At 39.0% G+C, this 25,836-nt stretch overlaps 1 protein-coding gene across 5 annotated transcripts in view; it reads right to left on the reverse strand.

The window, feature by feature from the left end:
- Positions 1–25,836, reverse strand: part of lrrc1 (leucine rich repeat containing 1) — a 256,326-nt gene that overhangs the window by 99,641 nt on the left and 130,849 nt on the right. For all 5 annotated transcript variants that reach the window (XM_043679472.1, XM_043679482.1, XM_043679464.1 and 2 more), the window contains exon 10: positions 22,023–22,106. In XM_043679472.1, coding sequence (XP_043535407.1) covers positions 22,023–22,106 — 84 coding nt within the window. The remainder of the gene's footprint in view (positions 1–22,022; positions 22,107–25,836) is intronic.

Genomic DNA, 25,836 nt, shown 5'->3' on the forward strand with positions numbered 1-25,836 from the left:
TCACCATTTGGATGGAGACTTTTTTTTATTATTAAGCAGGTAATTTGTGGTTTTTGCTACCCCTCAATCCTCTTCTCATCTAGCAGCCCATCAAACCAGCAAACTAACATCCATCTCTTCCTAACAGCACCAACGTTGGTCAATTTATGTTTGGTTTTAGAGACACTTGCACTTCCAACATGCTGCTCCCAATGACAAAACAATCAAAATTTGTAACAACATCAAGGAAGTGAGCACATATAATATGGCATATTATGCAGAACTTCATAGAAATAAACATGCCGAATACAATTTGGGAGGTTATTAAACAGCAAGATTAAACAAGCCATTTCCTCATTTGAGAGAAGATCTGGCTCAGGAAGGTTGTTCCATATGGAAGACAGAGATGGAAGTCAGGAAATAGGTGGTTTTAACAAGTCAATATGAAGGTGCATTGAAATTAGTTGAAAGGAAGCATTTAAATAAAAAGATACACCTCAGAAGTGAGCTCATCAGAAAACTAACAGAAGCAGCCAATAGTACAAACGCATCATTAGGCATCATATATCCAAATATCATAAACCAGATTAAAAAATCTGATAAAATATTGAATGACATGCAATAGTTTTAATGCAGATTAACTTCTTTTTCTCTCCCTGTAGGCCATTGTCTTTGGTGATGTCCTTACAAATCTGACTTGCTGTCAACCATTTATAATCTCTCTAAGTCTCTTTCGCAGAGGAAGGCCATCCACAACCTCAGTGATGTATGTGATTCCTGAATTAGGTTTTCCATTGCACATCTGCATCACCAAAATTACATAAAGAAAAAGCAGAAATGAAAGCACATGGAATAATCTTGCAGCATTGTTTGAGAGGTAGGAGATAGTGAGCAGAGATAAAAGAAAATTGCTCTGATTGATAAAATGTGTCGAGTGATTTGTACTAAAGCCTCAGCCTTAATATATACATGCTGTTCTTCAAATGTTTCCCATAAACATTCTATGAACTTCTCATATAGGTTATCTTGGCAAGTTTAATTTTTCTAAATTATATTGATTAACATTTCCCACGATCACCAGTCTACCTTTTGACAAGCTCCCATTATTTCTTCCTTTACGTCAACCCTATGTGGTTTCACTTAGGGGCCGATACACCAGTTCTTGCCTTTATCATTTCTCAAGACATTGGAAACTGTTTCCACAATCTAGTTTTCTGAACACGGATCACCCCTCTTTATTATGTTAAAACCATACCAGAGCTAGCCCCCACCACCATCCCAACTTTTCCTAGTTCCCAAATATTCTGTACTTTCCAATATTCAGGTACTGATCTATGACGTCTGGTACTCATGACTCTAACAGCTACCAGATCATTCTAATTTATTTCTATTTGCACTCTTCGTTCATCTGTTTTGTCTTGAATGCTACCTGCTTTCAGTGACATAGTCTTCAGTTTTATCATTTTATTCTTTTTTGAACTCTAACCTTATCTGGTGACGCATTCTTAGATTTACACTGTTCAACCCTTCCTGTCATAGCCTATTTATCATTTCCCATAACGATACCTTTCTCTTTTCCCTTCCTTCTACTTTGAGTTTTACTGCATTTTCCAAACTTTGATCCCTTGTTCCCATTATTTGGCTTAAAATCCTTTCCATCTACCTAATTATGCAATTTACAAACACAGCCGAGCATGATTCAGATGGGAACTGATCCAACAGCACAGATCCCACTGTACCTAGTACTGATGCTAATGCCCCACATACCTGAACCCACTTCACCCAATCTTTGAACCATTTATTGATTCCTTAATCTGATCTACCCTATGCCAATGTGCACATGGCTCATAAGAATCCAGAGATTATGACCTTTGAAATTCTACTTCTTAATTTGCTGCCAAGATAGTCAAATTAACTGTGCAGAACTTCCTCCTTTGTCTTCTCTATGTCATTGCTACCTACATGGATAATGACAACTAGAATAAAAACAGAAAATGCTGGGCATACCCAGCATGTCGAGCAGTAACGAGAGAGAAAAACCTGAGTTGACATTTTGAATCCATTTTGACTTTTCTTCAGAGCTGAAATGGATTGGAAAATTGTGCTTTTCATACCTTTGCCAGAGGCAGAGTCAGGAAACAGGTAGTGCAGAAGCCCAGTTCTAAAGACAAATGGTCTGCTCACTCGGGTGAAAGAGAACTAGAGATGTGAAATGGGTGTAAATTAAGCTAAGGAAGGGTGAAAATGACTGGATTCTCCCTCTCCCTACAAGTTCCTCTACAGCCCTGAGCTGATGCACCAAATCTGGGCACCAGATGTTACACAACAGTCTGGAATCTCTTTGCTGTAGAGAATGGTGTGAATCCCTCAGACTACTAATATTAGACTCTTTTTCCCTCAGTTGAAAGGTTTCCTGCATCAGAGTACCATGATCAGTTAGCTCACCAACCCCACAGTCCCTACCCTCATCCAAACAAGCTCAAAAAAATCATAAGACTGTTGAACAATCCCTGGGCAAAGACTCCCTCAGAAATTCAATTAAATCAAATCATGGAATCAAAGAATCCCTGTAATGCAGAAAGAGGCCTTTCAGCCCATTTAATCTGCACTGACCTTCTGAAGAGCATCCAATCAAAGGTAGCTACCACCCTCGACCCCATAGCCCCTTTTTTGCCATGGCTAATCCACAGCGTCTACACATCTTTGGACTGTGGAAGGAAACTGCAGCATTGAGCAGAAACACACACAGAAACATGAAAAATATGCCAACTCCACAAATTGCCACCCAAGGCTGGAATTGAATCCAAGTATCTCACATTATAAGGCATCAGTGCTAGCCACTGTGTCACTGTTGAAGTTACAGACCTGTGAGCCTTGCGACTTTGCTGGAGAAATTATTGGAAAAGATTCTTAGACACAAGGTTTACTCACATTTGAAATAATCTGAACTTACTAGCAACAGGTGGTATAACTTTGTGCAGGGAAATTGGTGTCTCACAAACCTTGATTGAGTCTTTTGAGTAAGTGGCAAGGATGATTGATGAGGACTAGACAGTGGATGTTGTCTACATGGATTTTAGCAAGGTCTTTGACAAGGTTCCTCATGGGAAGCTGAAGTCACATGGAATCTGTGGTGAGCTGGGAAAATGGATACGGAAGACAGAGTAACAGTGGAAAGGTGTATCGCTGCCTACATATCTGTGATCAGTGGTGTTCTGCAGCAATGTACTTTAGGAACCCTGTCGTTTGTATGGATGAGATTTTAAGGTGAATGTAGGTAAATTTGCTGATGACACAAAGATTGGGGGAGCTGAGGAGAGTGAGGAGGATTGCCAGAAGAAAATTGCACTATATAGATTGCTTGGAGACTTAGGCGGAGAAATAGCAGACAGCATTTAATCCTGATAACTTGGAGGTGATGCATTTTGGAAGATCTAATGCAGAAGGGAAGTATACAGTAAATGGTACAGAGTATAAAAATTGGCAAGTCATATTGCAGCTGAATAGAAATTTAGTTAGGCCATATTTGGAATACTGAATACAGTTCTGGTCGCCACCACCAGAAAGATGTGGAGGCTTTGGAGAGGCTACAGAAAAGGTATACCAGGACGTTGCCGGATTTGGAGAATATTAGCAATGAGGAGAAACTGGACAAATTTGGTTTGTTTTCACTTGAACAAAGAATAGGGGATGACCTGATAGATATTTACAAAATTATGAGGGGCATTGATAAAATGGATAGTCTTTTTCCAGGGTAGAAATGTCAATTACGAGGAGACAGAGGTTTAACGTAAAAGGGGAAGTTTTAAAGAGTTGTGTGAGAAAAATTGTTTTACACAAAGGGTGGTCAGTGCCTGGAATGCACTGCCAGAGGTGGTGGAGGCAGATACAATAGCAAGTTTATAATAGGCATCTAGATAGATGCAGGGAACAGACTATTACAAGCTGTGTAAAGGCAAAAGGATTTCAGTTTAGAAAGGTGTCAAGTGTCGATACAGACTTCGTGAGCCCAAGGCCAGTTCCAGTGCTGTACTGTACTGTTCTTACTACGTACATGTTTGTCTTGGCTAGAACTGACATTCAGGAACTGCCACATGCTCTAAGTGCCATCTTTAATATGTTTTAATTGCTACTTATTTTATTTTATTGTATTACATTTTTCCAACATCATAGATGATGCTGGTTGTCTCCAAAATGCTCCTTTCAGCAGTTACTGAACTGACTCAACTGGATTAGTCATTTATCAGCAGCTCTGGCTTAACCAGATCATGTACCAATTGGCTTTGCTTCTCTATTCTTGCACCTGGAATGTCAAGAGATAACTCTCAATTTATTTTGTCCAGTCCAAAAATAGGATAAGATGAAATGGGTATTTAAAACCAACAATAGTTTCATTTTGATCTCCCTAAACCAACTCAAACATATAAAATGGTTAAGGCTGTGGAATAAGCAAGTTACAAAATGATGATCATATAAATGAATCTAGACTTGAAGAACCATTCAAGCATAAATTCAGGTTACTTAATAAAGTCTAAGTAACTTCAACATGCAGCTGCCTCGAATATTCTTACATCAAACCTCATCAGTATTCAGCTAGCATATCAATATTCACTTTAACCCAGTCTGATTTCACATGTGAAGGAAAAGACAGCTAATTTCATTGCTCACATCACTGTGACATAAACATTCCAACACAAAAATCCCATTGCTTGAATTTGGAATAGGAGGAGCTATTTTACCATTTAACTTTATCATGAATGATCCGTATCTTAACTCTGTCTATCTGTGTTTCAGAACCCTGAATGTTCCTAACTAACACAAAAATTGTCTATTTATGTTTTGAAATTTGCAACTGAACTAGCTGCAGCAACCTTCTAAGGAAAGAGTTTCAGATTCCCAATATTGCTTGCGTGAAGAAATGCACCCTGACATCACCTCTGGATAACCTAGATCTAAATTGCCCTTGACTCCCTCACCAGAGGACACAATTTATCTTGATATACCCTATCAATTCAATTAATTATATTCAATACCTGAAATAGGTCACCTCTTTATCGTCTCTATTCAAAGGGATGCCAATCAATATTACGTAACCCAGAGTCAAAATATAATCCTGGTATCATTTTGATGAATCAGTGGACAATATATCCTTCCTGAGATGTAGTGCCAACTCCAGATGGGATTTTTTTAAACAAGACCTTTGTATAGCTGTAGTATCATGTCCATTATTTTATATTCTAGAGTCCCGAATATTAATACACATTCTATGAATGTTTTGTCATTTCTGTTACATTGAGTGAAGTGGAAGCCTATAAATTATGTTCACCATCCATGAATGAAACTAAAACAAATTATGAATCATCAAACCTAAAAGGACAGTATACTGCAGTGTACTTTACATCAATCTAACAAGAAAGTCATTTCATGACATATGTAACAAATATATGTTTAAATATCAGATTCCTGGTTGTAATATCCACATTAGAAATCATGATTTTGGATGCAGGTTTGCTTGCTGAGCTCGAAGGTTCATTTCCAGACGTTTCGTTACCTTACTAGGTAACATCTTCCATAGGCCTCAGGCGATGCAATGCTGAAAATTCCTGCTTTCTATTTATGTGTTTGGGTTGGTGATGCCATTTCCTGTGATGAAGTCACTTCCTGTTCCTTTTCCCAGGGGGTGGCAGATGGGGTATAACTCGATGTGTTTGTTGAGAGTGTTCCGGTTAGAATGCCATGCTTCTAGGAATTCTCGTGAGTGTCTTTGTTTGGCTTGTCCTAGGATGGATGTGTTGTCCCAGTCGAAGTGGTGTCCTTCCTCATCTGTATGTGAGGATACTAGTCAGAGAGGGTCATGTCTTTTCGTGGCTAGTTGTTGTTCATGTATCCTGGTGGCTAGTTTTCTGCCTGTTTGTCCAATGTAGTGTTTGTTACAAAGCTGCATCAGAACATTGTTTCAACAAGCCACCACACACTGCAGCGAGGAACTACGCAGAGCAGAGAAAAATCACCTATACTGTGTATCAAAAAGAATAGGTACCCAATGAACACAGTCCGCCGATTTCTCAGCAACAAATCCAAACAAGCAGACAAAACACGTCCAGAAACCCTAGTCACTCTCCCCTGTATCAAAGACATCTCTGAAATGACCACCAGACTACTCAGACCCCTTGGCATCATGGTAGCCCACAAACCCACCAACACACTAAAACAGCAGCTAATGAACTTGAAAGACCCTATACAGACAACGAGCAAAAGTAATGTCATTTACAAAATACCGTGCAAGAACTGTAACAAACACTACATTGGACAAACAGGTAGAAAACTAGCCACCAGGATACATGAACACCAACTAGCCACAAAAACACATGACCCTCTCTCACTACTATCCTCACTTACGGATGAGGAAGGATATCACTTCGACTGGGACAACACATGCATACTAGGACAAGCCAAACAAAGACATGCATGAGAATTTCTAGAAGCATGGCATTTCAACCGGAACTCTATCAACAAACACATCAAGTTAGACTCCATCTACCACCCCCTGAGAAAGAGAACAGGAAGTGACTCTACCACAGGAAATAACATCACCACAGGAAATGACATCACCAACCCAAAGAACCCCAAACATATAAATAGAAAGCAGAAAATTTCAGCATATCTTCAGTGGGCCTCGGGCGAAGCAGTTACCTAGTAGAGTAACGACACATCTGGAAATGAACCTTCCAACTCAGCGAGCAAACCTACATCCGAAATCTCAACCTGAGCTACAAATCTTCTCAAAACTTGCTAAGAAATAATGATACCTTAAAGACCATTAATAACCAGAATCTTTCCACATAAATTACATTAGTGGAGTGATATTAAGACAGAAGGACCTTAATTAGTCATTGTTGGGCACTGTTGCCTTTTCATTTAAAATCACTGTTATAAGTTTTGTTTGTTCAGAGTTGGTTTATATCTGTATAACACTAGAATGAAATAAAGCTCTCTGATGGTAACAAAAATAAGCAGAATTCAGGATAATGCATCCCATCAATCTGTATTTGTGTAGTGCCCTTAATACAGTAAAACATTTCAAAGGACTATCAAATAAAATTTGACATTGTGCTACACAAAAGGAGATTAAGACAAATCATTAAAAGCTTGTCCAAAGAGGAGCATATTAAGAGGAGAGACGAGAGACTGCAAGCAAGAGAGTGAGAGACTTGATAGGTTTGGATACAAAATTCCAGAGTTTCTGCTCTGGATAGGTAAAAGGCAAACATATGTACTGGGATGCAAATTCTCTCAAAACCCTGTTCAGACTTCAAAGATTTACAGATGGTGGGAACGCAATAGAATTAGTGTTGGAAATACTCAGCAGATCAGGCAGCATCTGTGAAGAGAGAAACATTGTTAATGTTTCAAAATCAATTACTTCTTCAGAACTAGGCCTGTGCTGCAATTACTCACAATGTCCTATTCAACTTTTCATTCAAATTTCACAACACCAATGCTGCTGCTGCGGGCAAGATCCAACAAAGCATTGTCCAACATCCCAAATATGTGTAAAATGTTTCATGTGTGCACTCTAGTAATCTTGAAGGATTTTTCAGACAATAATGAAAAGCCTTTCACAGATTAGACAGCAATCTTGCCTTTAAGCAGACTGCAAACAACCACAATGACCCTAAACATCTCGATAACTTTCTCAGATTTGGCAGCAAAATACATTCATCCTGCATTATATTCTCGCTTTTTCCCTATTTACTGGATTCCTATGGTTGAGCTACTCAAAATACTAGTGCTTTTAACATATTCGGTCAGGTTAAAGTGAGCACAGACATTCCCACAATGTTAACATTTCCATTGACACTTCTCATATTTTTGCTGTTACTGTCACTTCTGAAGACTTGGAGAATGTTAAAATAGTTCATAAAACAGATTCATTGCTGCTCAAGATCTGTTGTAATTACCTGCAAGGTTACACCGAATGTCTACCAAACCAGCCAAGAGCATAGCAATCGAGATTGCCACTGAGATTGTAAATTCTTGAAGCTAAACTAATGATATCTTTTTTCCAAAGAATTTAAATGGAAAAAACAAACATTAGTATAGCTGGTAATGTTTAAATGAACTGCCTGACGTAAAATAGCTAGATATAATCGTGTACTATTTCTTCGCACATTTGAATGAACTGTCAGAATGCTTGTAATGGGCTTGATAATAAAAATGTACTAGGATGTTTTCTTAGATCTGTGAACGTAATGCAGAGTTTCCAAAATTAAGTTGCAATATTTTGCCAATGTCAAACTAGATTTCAATAAAAAATCTCCACAAGTTAGACTTGCAAGTTAATTACAATAAAAAGGGTCAAAATGAAACGTAGCTCATTCAGAAATTCGAAGACGTATCGTATACTAGGCTGGGGCTGCATTTCCTCTGGTTTCTTTTAATTTATGCTTCATCATCTCCTCAAATCAACTCAGCTTTGAGAAAATAAGTCCTGCTGTATGTTAGGATTTCTTCAGGATGAAGCTGTTAAGATACAAAAATGGTGAATTATTGCCTGTGACTTAACTCAACCTTGCATGGTTCACCAGATAAGAAGTATCAGTCTCTGATTGCTCACCTTCAACTGGAACATTTCTAGTGGACATCACTGATGGGTAACAGTGCTCCCATTCTGTAGTCAAGGGAAAGGAGAGTTCTGTCCAGATGTATTTAAATACATGGAGAGCTCTGTTTAAACCAATGTTCAATAGAATTCAAGCTATTAATGACGTGAAGGGATAAGGGGATAGCACAGGAAAGTATCAATTGGTGTTGATGATAAGCCACAAATGAGAAGGCAAAGCAAGCGTGAGGGGCGGAACTGCCTACTAATGTTCCTTACCTTCAATTGTTGGTAACTTTGTGATGTAAGCAATTTACTAGAAAGTCATACCGAACATTCGGGGGAATAAAAAAAATTAAAACTGTGAAGCAAGTCTGCACCACTGTGCTACCTCAAGAATGTAGCAGCCCACGAAAAAAAGTCTGTTAGGATATAGTAGTGTAGTCTGGACCATCAATTTTTTTTAAAATTTATTCATTTTGTGGAATGTGAGTGTCATTGGCTAGCTAGGATTTACTGCCTGTCCTTAGTTCCCCTTCAGAAGGTGGTGGTGAGCTGACTCCTTAAACTGCTGCAGTCCAACTACTGTGGTTTGAACCACAACGACATTGGGTGGGGGGGGTCCAGGATTTTGACCTAGCCACAGTGCAGGAACAGTGATATATTTCCAAGTTAGGATAGTGAGTGGCTTGGAGGGGAACTGGAATGTGGTGGTTTTCCCATATATCTGCTGCCTTGTCCTTCTAGATGGAAGTGATTGTGCGTTCGAAGGTGCTGAGTGAGGGCCTTTGGTAAATATCTGCAGTGCATCTTGTAGATAGTACACTCTGCTGCTACTGAGCATCGCTGGTGGAGGGAGTGGATGCTTGTGGATGCAGTGCTAACCAAGCTGGCTGCTTTGTCCTAGATAGTGTCAAGTTTTCTTAGTGTTGTTGGGGCTGCACTCATCCAGGCAAGTGGGGAGTATTCAATCATACTCCTGACTTGTGCCTTGTAGATGGTGGACAGGCTTTGGGCAATTAGGCAGGGAGTTGCTCTCCACAGTATTCCTAGCCTCTGACCTGCTCCTGTAGCCACTGCATTGACGTGGTGAGTCCAGTTGAGTTTCTGATCAATGATTACTCCCAGGATGCTGATAGCAGGGCAGTTAGTGATGGTAACACCGTTGAATGTCATAGGGCAGTGGTGAGATTGTCTCTTGTTGGTGATAGTCATAATCTGGCATTTGTGTGACATGAATGTTACTTGCCACTTGTTGGCCCAAGCCTGGACATTGTCCAGTTCTTGTTGCATTTGGACATAGACTGTTTCAGTGTCTGAGGAGTCATGAATGGTGCTAAACATTGTGCAATCATTGGTGAACATCCCACTTCAGACTTTATGATGGAAGGAAGGTCATTGATGAAGCAGCTGAAGATGGTTGGGCCAAAGATATTACCCTGAGGAACACCTGCAGAGATGTCCTGGAGCTGAGATGACTGACCTCCAACAACCATGACCACCTTCCCATTTATCAGGTATTCCTCTAACCACTGGAGAGTTTGCCCCCTGATAGGCATTGATTCTAGTTTTTGCCATGACTCCACGATGCCACACTCTGTCAAATGCAGCCCTGATGTCAAGGGCTATCACTCTCAGCTAACATCTGGAATTCAGCTCTTTTTGTTCATGATTGAACCACGGCTGCAATGAGGTCAGGAGTTGAGTGCTCCAGTGCAACCCAAACTAAGCATCATTGAGCAGGTGTTGCTTGGTTGCACTGATGACACCTTTCCTGATGATCAAGAGTAGACTGATGCAATGGTAATTGGCTGGGTTGGATTTGCCCTGCTTTATATGTACAGGACATGCTTGGGCAATTTTCCACATTGTCGGATAGATGTCAGTGTTGTAACTGTACTGGAACAACTCGACTAGGGGAGCACCAAGGTGTTGAGCACAAGTCTTTGGTAGTATTGCCAGAATGCTATCAGGGCCCATAACCTTTGCAGTATCCAGTGCTTCCAACTGTATCTTGATATCATACGAATTGAATCGAATTGGATGAAGACTGGTAGCTGCAATGCTGGAGAACACTGCAGTAGGCTGAAATGGATCATCCGCTTGGCACTTCTGGGTGAAGATTGCTGAGAAAGTTTCAGCCTTATCTTTTGCACTGATGTGCTGGGCTCTTCCATCATGGAGAATGGGGATACTTGTGTAGCCGCCTCCTCCAGTGAATTGTTTAATCATCCACCACCTTTACGACTGGATGTGCCAAGGCTGCAGAGCTTGGTTCTGTCTATCACTTGCTGCTTATGTTGTCTGGCATGCAAGTATTCCTGTTTGGTGGCTTCACCAGGTTGACACCTCATCTTCAGGTTTGCCGAGCGGTGCTCCTGACATACTCTCTTGCACTCTCTATTGAAGCAGGGTTGAACTGCCAGTCATGGTTTAGTGGGGGATATGTCCGGCCACAAGGTTACAGATTGCACTGGAGTACAATGTTGTTGATCACCCATAGCACCTCACGGATGCCAAGTCATGAGTTGCTTGATCTGTTCGAAGTTTATCCTATTTAGCATAGTGATAGTGACACACAACATGATGGAGGTATTGTCAATGTGAAGGCCAGACTTTGTCTCCACAAGGACTGTGCGGTGGTTGCTCATAGTGATATAGTCATGGACAGATGCATCTGCAGCTGACAGATTGGTAAGAATGGGGTCAAGTCAGTTTTTCCCTCTTGTTGGTTCCCTCACCCACTGCTGCAGACCCAGTCTAGCAACTATGTCTTTCAGGACATTAGTGAACCAGATGGCTTTTTTCCAACAATCAACAATGGTTTCATAGTCATCAGTAGATTCTTAATTCAATTTTGTTTTTAAACAAGTTCCACCATCTGATTTTCATACCCCAAGACTTTTGACTAAAACAGTTTTACATGGAAGAAACCTGAACTTAGGACGGCTGCTGAGATCATCTGATCACAGATTGAGGCAAATTCAGGAAACCAGTGTGAAATAAACAAAATTCTCTGTCCTGAAATTACCATTTTCTACAGATACTGGTATGACCAACTTTGAAGAGTGAACTGACAATCAAGTCTCACTATTCCTTCAGCCATGACAAATTGGCATGAAAATCAACTTGTCTGACTAGCTGGTTCCAGTTTTGAATCCAAAGATAATGCACACCAGGTTTCACCATGAACAAGAAAAATAACTGTTCATTATAAACACTTATACTTCAACAAACTGTCAAAGAAGATGGATTATTCATTATTAATCTATTACTATAAAACAACCTAAATTCCTTTAAAAATGAAAAAATAGAAATTGCTGGAGAAACTCAGCTCATTTTTTGATTCAGACCTCCAGCTTCTTCATTTCTTTGTTTTGCAATACTCCCATTACCTCCAGTACAGATACCCATAAAACATAAAAGACAAGATAGTTCAACATAATCTTATGAATAAAAAAAAATTAGTCAGTGAAAACAGTTCGGTATCACCAGTCCAGACTACAAATTTTAAATTGAACTGTTCTCACAATCCTCTCAATCTTATGGAGCACAACAGTATTATCTGCAAAGCGATAAGCAGTCTTTACTTCATTGGCAGATTGCCTGGACCCAAGACTTTAGATTTCCCTGTATGTTTTAGGATTCTTTTAGTTTCTGAATGTAGCTTTTCCTGCTCTTTTGACAGAGTGGTAGACAGCATTCTACACAGATTTTGTTGCAACTGGCTTTTGGTGGTTTCCGTTTGGATTTTATTCACAGGGCAGCTTTAAGCTGCAGGTCAGAAAGTTGTTACCATATTGAACTCCCCTGAACCTGTAACACATGATGCCAATTTGTTTGGTCTCATTGGGCCAGAAAAGTAATTTCGGTGGATATGTATCACTTTACTTCTTTCTCCTCCATAAAGTTGCAAATTCCTTGAAGGCTCTTTCCCTTTTTAATGCAGTCATCACTCTTCCCATTTTCAATCTGCAATCTAAAGTAAATTGTGTGGTCTTTACATATCTCCATATTTGAGAGACGAAATAGCATTTTGAAAATGCATTTCATCTCAAGGAACACAACACAGAGATCCAAAAATCATGCTTGCATATCTCTTATACAGCACTTATAATATCATTCAAACGGAGTATTGGTATGAATTGTTTTTCGTTACTACATTTACTTTTCTAAGAACTATAGAGTCTAGTTAAACTATCACATTTTGGAACTAACACCATCAGGGGACTTCAACTGCTTTGACTCAGTTCAATCAGATGATTTTCTAGCCTGTATTATATTTCTGTTTTCATCTGAGTTTTCTCCATGCTTAACCAATAAGGATGTTGTCCACATCCAGATGTAAGTCTACAAATTTCCTTCTTACCTGTACTTCCTTAGTAAGTTTACTAGATCTTCCCATCACCCTACAATGACCTTTAATAAGGTAATAGTTCAAATATATATTTAATTGAGGAATAAACAACAAATCAGGCAGTACATGCACAGGTATTACAAGTTTAAAAAAAGGAAGAATTTATCCATGAAATACACCATTGCAAAAAGCAGAAAAAGAATATACCTGAAATGTTGACATGGCGACAACATACATGGTATTAATTATGTTCAGTACAGACAACAAAAATAATAGCTTAAACAATAGGTACAAATAATAGTTTAATCATTAAGAGGGAGGTTTGGAAAGACACAGACTATTTCACACCTGGGCATGCAAAGAAAAAATTCATTACAGGAGAAACATTGGAACCATCCAACTGATAAGAATTCCAAATATCCCTATCATATGAATATCACTAGAAAGTAAGATAAGACAGCACTCAAAGAGAAAATAAACATCTTGCCTGTTAAACTTATTTTAGCTTACAAGTAAAAGGCAAAGAAAAAAAAAGTATAAAACATCATAGAATCATAACCAGATCCAACCTCAACATCATGAAATAACCTTCACTAAATAACTAAGAAATTAAGCGAAATGAAACTGTATAAAAGTGGGAGGAACTTATACAGTGGGTTGACACCCGCATTTGTAAAGCAGGTGGTGGTCCAAATGCTAATGTAAAAAAAAATCTTTTACTGAAATTTCAGGAATATTGTCAATCATCAGGTAATTCATCACTGGGAGAAGACATCTTACTCAAGGTTCTTAAATATTTTTGAATAGTTAGAAGTAACATCAATTTGGATTCTATTAGATTTGATACAGTATTACATCTTTTGTTAGTATTTAGCAGAGCCATATACTTACTCACTTAAAAACTGTACCAGTTGTTGTTTGTGTTAATAAAACAGGAAGATTAGTAAATTACTTCATTTCAGTTTTATTTTACATCTAATCTTATCTGTGGGGGAATCAGAGGCTCTTCCCTGGATAACATAAAACCACAGACAATAGAAAACCCCAATTTATCCTGCCAAACCTGGAAGTACTGTGTGATCTGTCGAAAATTGTCAATGGGGGAAAAATGGATCAAGGCCAGAGGTGAACTTCAAATGGAAAGGAAAACTAATGACTTGACAGAAAAATATCTGGAATGCTTATAATACAGATGAGGCTGGTTAAAAATAAGCAGGCTATTTGAAGGACAGTAATATTTTTTGGGCAGCTTCTTCTACAATGCCTGAAGCTTACAAACACAATAAGTATTTATGGAATTTCCTAACTTGAACTCAGTAGACTGCAGTAGTTGGGAAAATTCTCCTGATCCATGTTACCTCTAAATAAGACTTAGAAGCTATAAATCATGCCAGTCCAGTATGAAAATACATTGCGCAATATTCCCAGTATTTCAGTATTTTCTAGCAAAATTGTAGCAGTTTCTTTAGAACTGTCTCTTGGCAGTCTTTAATGAGAAAAAAGAGTTTCAATATACTTCATAATTGGCTCTTGAGTTTTGGCTAGTGTTTTGCTTTAATTGAACAATATAGCTATATGTTAACACAAATTGAAAATCTTAGTCACAGCCAACCGAGCTGGTTTAAACAATAGTGAGCCAATTCACCCTACTTCATCTTTTTTTCCTGTTTATTCTATGACAAGATGAGGGCATCGCCAAAAGGAACCAGCATTTGTTGCCTATCTTTAATTACCCTTAAACAATTTGGCTTGCTAGGCCATTTCAGATATAAGCTGAGAGTCAACCACATTGTTGTAGATCTGAAATCGCATTCAGATAGAGCAGGTAAAGTGGCCGACATTCTTCCCTAAAAGATATCAGTGAACCAGATTGTGCTTTACAACCAATGGTAGCTTCATGGTCACCATTACCAAGCCAACTTTTAAATTCCAGAATTATTCATTGAATTTAAATTCTACCAAATGGCTTGTTGGGATCTGAAGCTGTGTCCCTAGAGAATTAGAACATGTTTCTGTATTACTGGTCCAGTAATATTACCATTACAACACAATCTCCCTCATCTGGTAAAAACAACACTAAGTTTCTGGTAGAATTGCAAAAACATTGTTGAACAGGAAGTTATGTGACAAGATAAAAACATAGATAATAAGCGATTATTATGCAGCACCTAGTTAATATTTAATACTTATATCCCAAATACTAAGTGCATACGTTTTACAGAGTTCATGGGATACAAATGGATTATAAATGACAAGTTATTTTAGATGTTTATACATGTAATTTAAACCTAAAAGGTTAGAGCTAGAGCAGCAGAGCAGCCGCGAGACAGGAATGGAGTGAACCTAAGAAAACCCAGAGGAGTAGAACCTGGATCAATTTCAGTTGGAGCAGCACCAGTAGTGGGAGAGAAGCAATGATTGGTGGCAACTGTAACTGGATTCTGAGATGAACACCTGAGGTGATGACACAGCGCAAGAGGATTGGCTGCTTAGGAACTAAGCAGAGACTGATTAAGTGGTACCAGGAGGGGGGGTCGGGCACGTTTTGGCACCGCCCTTTTGGCGCCAATCATTTGGCCCCGCCGTTTTGGCTCTAAACTGTTTTGACACTCATTACTTTGGCACTGAGCTGTTTTGGCGCCAAGTCAGAATAAAAAAAAAGTCTTGTTTGGTTAAAGAGAGGATGACTAACGACCCGATGTAATTTTCTCAACTAGCAAGAGTTGCTAGTCAAAGCTGTAATGACCCACTGTAGATTCAAATCTCGTTTTGTAATCATTTTCTCATTTAACAATTCTTAATAGTCATCTACTGCCTTGATGATATTTAAGCCCTTCTGTCTTCACATCGAAAAGCTGTAATACAATTTTCTTTCTATTTTCTTGTAGACCCCATACCAGAAATGGCTGAAAACATTCTAAGCAAGAGAGACAAACCAAAATGTTCACACGATGGTTATCTGTATGTATTGGCACCAAAACAGCTTGCGCCAAAGTAATGAGCGCCAAAACAGTTTAGAGCCAAAACGGCAGAGCCAAATGATCGGCGCCAAAAGGGCGGCACCAAATAGTTCCATTCCGCCAGGAGGGAGACGGAGTGTAAAGTCCTTGTTTTGGTAGTTATAGTTCACCAGGAAGAGAGAGAGAGAAAAAGAAGAAAATCCACTATCGAGAGTAGGGGAAAGGTTGAGGAATTGGTCATAATTCATTGTTTGTAGTTAACTGTGATCACAATGGTAGAAGAACTCAGCCCCATGGAATGCTGCTCTGGCAATGTGGGAAATCACCTTCTCGTGTCCATGAAGACCATGGGTACAGGAAGTGTGTTCAGCTGCAGCTCTTGATTCGCTGTATCAAGTGGCTGGCATTGCAAATTGACTCACTATGGAGAATCCATGAGATTGATAATATTGTGAATAGCACGTTTAGCAAGCTGGTCACATCACAGGTGAGGACTGCACAGGCAGAAAAGCGCTGGGTGACAACCAGAAAGACAAGAAACTGCGGGCAGTCAGTGCAAGAGTTTCCTGTGGCCATTCCCCTCCCAAGCACATATACTTTTTTGGATACTGGGTTGGGGTGGAGGGAGGAGATGGCCTCTCAGGGAAAAGCAGCTGTAGCACAACTGTTAGCTCTGCTGAACAGCAGCGGAGGAAAAAAACTGGGAGAGCTTTTGTGATTGGTGACTCGATTTTAAGGGAGACTGACAGGTGGCTCCATGGCAGCAAACAAGATTGTTGCCTCCCTGGTGCCAAGGTCTGGGATACCTCAGCGCGACTGCAGGGCATTCTGAAGGGCGAGGGTGATCAGCCAGCAGACATTGTACATACCAAAGGCATTGGTGAAAAAAAAAGAAGCCCTGCGCAGGAGTTGACAGTTAGGTAGAGATTAAGGTAGGGGTTGCAGCATGAGAGGTGGGGCATTCCATTATGGATAAGGAAACCATCACGGCAGAAATGAGGGAGAAGTTCTGAGAAGGGTCTTCAAATACTGACACCTCGATAGAGCTTAGAAATAAAAAAGTGCCAATTACTTTGCTGGGATTATACTCCAAGCCTCCCAACAGTCAGAGAGAGAAAGAGGAGCAGATATGCAAGCTGATCACAGTAAGGGGTGAGAGAAACAGGGTTATAGTTGTACGGGACATCAACGGGAATCAGATTCTGGATTAGTGGTGCTGGAAGAGCACAGCAGTTCAGGCAGCATCCGAGGAATCACCTTAATGAGAAAGGATCAAGCTGGGTGTAATTTTTCAAGTGCATCCTGGAGAGTATTGTGCATCAGAATGTAGATAATCCTCCTAAAGATGGGGCAGTGATAAACATAATCCCAAGAAATGTAGCCTGTCAAGAGTTTGAAGATTCAATGGGTGAACATTTTAGGGATTGTGACCATAACTCAAAATCATTATGGAAAGTGATGCGGCTAGTGCAGAAATTAAGTGTCTAAATTGGGGGAAAGCCAATTTTAATATCATTGGACAGGGTCTTGTCAAATAGAGTGGGAACAGCTACTTGCAGCTAAGTCTATATTTGGAAAGTGAGAGTCTTTTTAAGTAGCATAGTGAAAATTCAGGCTCAGTATGTGTGCTCCTCTGGGATGAAGGGAAGAGCAGTGAACCTGGATGTCCAGGGACAGAGAGTTTGCAAAGAAAAAGAAGGAAGCATGTGTTAGGTGCATTAAAAACAGGAGAAGCCCTTCAAAAGTATAGCATATGCGAGGTTGTTTGAAAAGGAAATTAGGAGAGCAAAGAGGGGCCACAAAATATCTTTAGTACATAGGATCAAGAAAAACCTCAATGTTTTTTATAAGTATATTAAGAGTAAGAGGCAAAAGGTGAGACTATTAGAGACTGATGTGTGGAGCCAGTGGACGAGTAAGGTCTTAAATGGCTATTCATTACCTATACTTACAGATGAAAAAGACACTTTAGCTCAGGATTTCAGTTGGGATGGTAAGGTTCTAGAGCACGTTAAGATTAATAAGGAGATAATAGTAAACATTTTAATGTGATGCAGGTGCACAAATCCCAGGGCCCTGATGAGATGTATCCTAGGCTGCTTTGGGAGGCAAGGGAGGAGATTGCTGGGACTCTGGTGATATACTTACGACTTCACTGGCCATAAGTGAAATGCTAGATGACTGAAAGATAGATAATGTGGTTCATTGGTTCAAGAAGAGCAGCAGAGATAGGCCAGGTAACTACAGACCAGTTAGTTTGATATCAGTGGTAGAGAAATCATTGGGATAAATTCTGAGGGACAGGATTAAGCAATACTTGCTAAGTACAATGATTGATCAGGGATAGTCAGCACAGAGTTGTTAGAGGGAAATCCTGTTTGACTAATTTAGTTCAATGTTTTTTTTTGAAAGGTGACTAAATGTTTTGATGAAGGTAGTACAGTTGATGTGGTTGTCATGGACTTCAGTGAGGCCTTAGACAAGATCCTACATGAAAGGATGCTCCGTAAGGTATGAGCCCATAGAATCCAAGGCAACTTGGCAAACTAGATCCAAAACTGGCTTGAAAACGTAGGAGGCAATGGGTGATGGAGGTTTTTTTTTGTAATTGAAAGCTTGTGACCAGCAGTGTTCAGTGCTGGGGCCCTTGCTCTCTGTTATGTACATTAACAACTTGGATTTGAATGTTGAAGGTATAATTAGTAAGTGTGCAGCTGACACAAAAATTGATGTTGTTATTGATGCTGAGGAAGATGGTCTCAGGCCAGAGTCTGATACTGATCAAATAGTAAACTAGGCAGAGCATTGGCAGATGGTGTTTAATCTCAGTAATTGTTAAGTGATTCATTTTGGGAGGTCTAATAAGGGATGGACATGAATGGTACGTCTCTAGGAAATACTGAAGATCAAAGGTCCTGTGATGTACAATTCAATTGTTCTCTGAAGGTATCAGCACAGGTGGACAGAGTAGTGAAGACAACAGATGAGATGCTGCCCTTATTAGCCGGGTTTAGAATACAAGAGTAAGGAAGTCTTGTTAGAACTTTACAAAACATTAGTTAGGCCACAGATAGAATACTGTGTGCAGTTCTGCTCAGTGTGCCATTCGAAGGTTGAGACTGTACTGGAGAGGTTGCAGAGAAGATTCGTCAGGATGTTGCCTGTGATGAGAAGTCTCTGTATGAGGACACACTGGTCAGGCTGGGCAGAGGAGGCTATTTTGGGGGGGGGGGGGGGGGGGGGGGGGATCTTGTTGAGGTATGCAAAATTATGAAAGGCATAGACAAAGTAGATCACGACAATCTCTTCCCCATAGCAGACATGTCCAAGATCAGAGGGTATTAGTTTAAGGTGAAGAGCAAGTGGTTTACAGGAGATATGAGAAGGAATGTTTTCACCCAGGAAGTAATAGATACATGGAATGTGCTACCTGAGGGGGTAGTGGAGACAGATACTCTCACCACTTAAAATGTCAGGCATACTACGCTATAGACCAAGTGCAGGGAAAAGGGATAAGTATAATTTCGGGTTTGTTGGTCAGCATAGACATAGGATGGGCCAAAGGGCCTGTTTCTATGCTGTATAACTCTGACTCTACAGAAAACATCTTAAACTTGAGGAGTCATAACTTAAAAATAATCTAGATGGCTGTTCTACCATTTGTTACTCAATTCTTTTTGAATTTTCACTGCTGCAGTTCATCTACCAATACACCACAAATATTTCCTTACCATTACAAATTTTTATGGTCATAACAGCAATGAGATTTTGTGCCAACAACAGTGTGTATACCAATAAGAAACTGACAAGGACAGCTGACAGGAAAATCAGAACTTTATGAGAACATCTTATAAACTAGCTTATGTTATTTACTGCTCATGGCCTGAAATTGAAAGGTGATCTCCAGTATTCACTCACTGCAGCCAATTTACAAAAATTGTACAACTATGCTGAAAATTAATGATCTCAAAAATTTACATTATATCTTCATTTACCTGAAACAATCCACAACCATTGAAGAACACCACTTTTTTTGCATGCTCATGCTGTTTCAAACAAATGTTCAGCTTTGGTTTTAAATCAAAACAAACAATTCAAGCAGGATATGAAATGCAATGCACAAAATCAAGTAATCACAAGGCAAACAAAGCTCCCAAACTAGAATTCAGCATTTCATGCTCAAGTGCAGTCACAGATGGGCTTGACATACAACCATACTCACAGCTTTACATTTCTATTTCATTCATTTCCCAAGCAGTGAATGCTCCCAGGAAGTAAAAACATGAAAACATTAAAGCTTTCAAATCCTCAATCAGCACTTTTCCACTATAATTTAGTTGTCATTGTTGACAATATTTAGTCATTTTTTTTCCACACCTTCGGTATAACTTAAGCCTCATTCATACTGAATTTCCCAAATCTAACTGTATTCAAAACTGGCAGATTTTTAACTTACAAATAGCAATACTGATAAGGATCTTTGTAGCAATGATGAAATCCATTTTCTGTTCCCAATTGTACTGGGAAAGCCAGCGTTTTTGGAGAATGTAACCCTGAAAATACACTTGGTTCTAAATATTTCGAGGTAAAGACATTCAATTCCACCCAGCAACAGGGAAGCAATTTAGTGCAAGTTTTCCAAAAGAGCACTCAGGACAGTCTATAAATCACAGAAGACCAGTTCAAAAGATTACAGACAGAGACTGAAAGTCACCAAGTTGACAAAGTATAGATTCTGTTGTATTTTAGACGTGCTGTATTTTATCTCTGTGTTGCAGGAAAGACAACAGAACCACACAGATTCTATATAAAGGATTCAGAGAGAAATCGAGTAGTTGGCCGACTGAAGAGTCATACTGGACTCAAAACATTAACACCCTATTTCTTCCCCCATAGATGCTGCCAGATCTGTTTAGTTTCTGCAGAATTGTGTTTGTTTCAGAGTTCCAGCATCTGTAAACTTTGCCTTTATATTTTTGGCACAACTTGCCTTGCTATATAAAATTATCACCAAATTCACTGATGCCATAAAGTAAATCAAATTGAATCAGTATTAAAAATCTAACACACTTTTGAAATGTATTTACTACAAATCTGATGGTTAAAAGTGCATGGGAATTAAACAAACTCCTCCTAATTTCCTCATTTAAATCAATCTTATTTAACCTGAAATACAATGTAAACAATGTTGCAATATGCTATTCCAAAATGTGAGTATTGCCTTATAGTTAAGTGTTGTGCGGTAGATTGCTGCATCAACAAACTGCACTCAGTTTCACAAATAGAGTGTTTTCAATTCTAGATGACATTCAAATCAGACAGTATGCAGAGGGAAGATATACTTTCAAATAGCCAGAGAAGACAAGGAGTATGGAGAGCATGAGAAAAAAAGGATGTCTTGGAGCAAGTTATTTTCAGTCAAATCTGTGCGTTGTCTTTAGTTTTAAAGTAGTCCAGTAACCGTGCGCTTAATAGCATTCAACAATGGAAGATATTGGATTTTAAATGGATCAAGAAAACTAGATGCAATAAATGTCTTGTCTTCTAATGGTAGATGACTGCCTCAAGCATTGGAATGACTTTACACTAACATGACAATAGGGAAGCCATATGCACATGCAAAGCTCGTTGATCAGCTTTAACAGCACATTAGAAAGGCCTTTTCTTTTGAATTATACCTCAAACACTCAATTCAAAGCACTACATTGTGCACATCAGTGATTCAGTTATAATTTCAGACACAAAGTAAAATACTTTTCAATAACATTTAAATGACATCCTTTTCACCAGTGGTTGTGATAACAGCACACAACCTACATGGTTCCTTAGGAAAGGCTTGAAGAATTTGAAATTCATTTGCTGTCAGAACATCATGAATATATTGATCTAATGACCTGAAGCTGGCATTTCCTTAAAAATAATCACCTCATTAAAAAAAATTTCACAGCTGGAGTATGAGAAATTGTACTCTGTCTAAAGGTGCTGAATGGGAATTGCAAGTATGATTTGAGTGATGGATATAAGCACACACATTTAGAAGCTGCACCATCTACTCGCTTAAAGAGCACTACGATCATTTCTGAATTCCTCTGAATTGATTCCAAATAAAGATACACAGCCTTACCTCCTTAGGAATGGAAAGTAATCTATTTCTGTCCACATTAAAATTTGTCAGCTTTCGCAACTTTCCAATACTTCGTGGCAAACTCTAAAATAAAACAGCCATTATACAATATACCCAAAATCAAGCAGGTCACAAGGTTATTCAAATATTAAAAATAAGTTTACAAGGATAACAAGTTCTTATTTTCTTCTCTATTCAACACTAGAAGTATAATAATTAGGAATTTTTTAAGGAAAAATAATTAGGATTATAAATCTGATAACTTTCATTCAATCTTCAATATATATATGACCTTTTAGATATAAATACATACTTCCCTTGAAATTACAGTCATCACACCAGGTTCAGAATCGTGAGTCTTTGCTTATCTCCTCTTCAACTAAATACTTAGTAGTTCAAACCAATATTAAACTAGGAACTTGCTCCAAATTATGTGGATTATTTCACAATTGATCTCTTCTTCATTAAGAATCAAGAAAAATTTATTGTAGTTGAATTGTGTAAATTTCTCAGATTTAATTTCAATTCAAATGGAATGTTGTAACTTATTTTTACAGAAACAGAATGTTAAAATAAAGGATGCATTGCTAAGGGCACACTGGGAGTGTAATTTACAGTGTCAGTCTTCTTACTCAAAAAAGGATTGCGTGTAAGGTTCACTTGAATGATTACTGCAATTAAGGGATTATTTTATGTGGAAGGGTTGAACAGCCTGAACCTATATTCATTAGAATTTAGAAGAATTCCAAAGGATATAGAAGAATTTAGAGGTGGCCCTATTGAAGCATACATATTTGACAGAACTCAACAGGATGGATGTTGAAAGGATGCCTTTTAAAAAAAAACTGGAAAGAAAGTAGTGTGGAGCTTGCATCTACTCCTGAATTGGAGGCTTATCTTGTGATTATCCTGTTTTTTTTTTAAAGAGCAGAAGGAGAAAAGTTTTAATTTAAAATTATTTTTCGAACAAAAGAAAGAATGTGAGGAAGGAGAGACTAGATTACAGGGAGTTTGGGAGGGACCTGTCTACATGCATGTCGAGGTGTTGAAGGTTCCAGGGAGAGATTTTGTTTTCATATGCATAGAACTGAGAAGATTGACCTTTTTAACTTGTTTGTCGAGGGTTCACTGCTGGCGGTTAAAATAATGACAGTGAGCAGATCTTGGATCTGTTATTTTTGTCAAACTGAATCTAGGAGTCCAAGGGATTGGCATATCTTAGAGCTGTAAGCCGAGTGTTAGGGGATCTGAGGTGGTAGCTATTTTCGAGTTCAGCTAAGGACTGGATTTTAAGAATTTAGTTTTTTTTATCTCATGCTTAAAGTTAAAAATTATGGGTAAGGGTAGTTTTTTTTTTAAAAAACATTTATTTAGAGCTTCTTCTTTTAAGCTCACAATATAGAATATAGGCTTAAATTTGCGCAGCATTGTGTGTCAGCAGCAGTCTAGAAACACTGGAACTGAAAACTGAGTGGGTCTTTTTAGTTAAGTCTACGTTAACAAATGTTTAAGAGGCAATTATGTCAGTCAATGGAGTGGAATGCCCTTCCTGTTAGATATGGGAAATATGGGAGTTGCTTGTCCTTGGAGACACTGTCTGTACTGTGTTTGGATCCATCTCATATCAAACTGTTTAGATTGACTGGAGAGGCAGCTGGAGTCATTGAGGAGCATACAGGACGCACAGAGTGCAACTATTAGTAAATTTAGTTAAGTGGTCACGTCACAGGTTCAGTCAGATAGATGGGCAACTGTCAGGAGAGGTAGAAAGGTAATATAGGAGCGTTTGCAGCTATTCCACCCTCAAACAGATATACCATTTTGGGTACTGTTGTGTGAGTGGATAGTATCTTCGAGGAAAACAGAAGTGGCAGTCATTTCCTGGACACTTCTGTCAAGCCAGATTTGTCAAGATTCAAAAGGGTAATTGTTATAGGGAGCCCTCCAGACAGGGCACAGACAAGCAATTCTGCAGCTGAGCTCGAATTCAGGATGGTATGTTGCCTCCCTGGTGCCAGCGTTAAGGATGTCTCAAAGCAGTTGCAGCATAATGTCAAAGGGAACAATGAAAAGCTGGATGTTATTGTACACATTTGGAAGAATGGCATAGTTAGGGATAAGGTTGAAACTTTGCAGAATGAAGATAGGAAGTAAGGTAGAAGGTTGAAAAGCAGAACCTCAAAGATAGTAATCTTGGGATTACTCCCAGTGACACATGCTAGTGAGAGTTGGAATAGAAGACAACAAGTTACTTAGAAAGGGCAGGTGAGAACAAGCCAGAGAATGAAGTAACGCTGAAGAGTTAAATTGTATTTATTTCAATACAAGGGGTCTTTCAGGTAATGAATGCAGGGCATGTACAGAAACATGGGTTTGGAACACCATAGCGAATATTCAAACTTGACTGAGGGAGGGACAGGACTGGAAGCTCAATGATCTGGGGTTTAGACGCTGTAGGACGGATAGATAGGGAGACAATAGGGGGAGTGGAATTTTTGATTAGGGATAACATTATTGCTGTACTTAAGGAGGATATTTCTAGGGGATCACCAATGAAATTATACGAGTGAAACTCAAAAAAAAGGGAGTTGATCACCTTGCTCGGATTGTCAGAGTGAAACTGAGGAACAAATATACAGAGATCTCAGACATATAAGAATAATAGGGTTGAAACAGAAGAGGATTTGAACTTTCCAAATACAGACTGGGAATGCGATAGCCTTAAGGGCTTGGATGGTGAGGAAATTGTTAAATGCATTCAAGAATTTATTTTAATCAAAATGTAGATATGCCCACCAGAGAAGGAGCAAAACTTGACCTTCTTTTGGGAAAAAGGTGGGGCAAGTTACTGAAATTTTAGGGGGTACCGAAGATCATAATTCTATTTGTTTTAAAATAGTAATGGTAAAGGACAGGCCTTGTATAAAAATTCAAGTTCTAAATTGGAGTAAGGTAAATTTTGACAGTACGAGACAGGAATGTTCAAAAGTCGATTGGGGTAATCTGTTCACAGGAAAAGGGAAGACTGGCAAGTGGAAGGCTTTCAAAAGTGAGATAACAAGAGTTTATAGGCATTGTGTTCCTGTTAGAGTGAAGGGTAAGGCTGGTAAGAGTAAGGAATGATGCATAAATACAGATATTGAGGATCTGGTCAAAAATAAGGAGACGGCACATGTTAGGAATAGACAACTAGAATCAAGTGAATCTCTTAAAGAGTATAAGGGGTGTCTGGTCATTCTTAGGAGGGAAATCAGGAAGACAAAAGGAGATATGAGATAGCCTTGACAGATAGGATTAAGGAGAATTCAAAAAGATTCTGCAAGTATGCTAAGAGAAATTAGGGAGAGAATAGGGCCCCTTAAAGATAAACAAGATCATGTGTGTAGTGGAACCACAGGAGATGGGAGAGACATTAACTGAACATTATGCATCAATTTTTGGAGAGGACAATGACATGGAGGCTAGGAAACTCGGGGAAATAAATAAGGATGTCTTGAAACAAGGACACATTACAGAAGAAGTGATGCTGGAGGTCTTAAAAACCATGAAGGTGGATAAATCTTCAGGATGTGATTAAGTGTATCCCAGGACATGGGAAGTTAGGGAAGAATTTGCTGGGATCCAAGCAGAGATATTAGTATCTATAGCCATGGATGAGGTTCCAGAGAACTTCAGTGTCACTAATATTGTGCCTTTATTTCAGAAAGACGGTCAGGAGAAGAGATTCTAAGAGATAGGATTTACATGCATTTGGAAAGGCAAGGAGTGCTGAGGGAAAGTCATCATGGCTTTGTGTGTGGGAAATCATATCTCA

The sequence above is a fragment of the Chiloscyllium plagiosum genome, chromosome 3 (assembly GCF_004010195.1).
Source record: "Chiloscyllium plagiosum isolate BGI_BamShark_2017 chromosome 3, ASM401019v2, whole genome shotgun sequence".
Lineage (NCBI taxonomy): Eukaryota > Metazoa > Chordata > Chondrichthyes > Orectolobiformes > Hemiscylliidae > Chiloscyllium > Chiloscyllium plagiosum.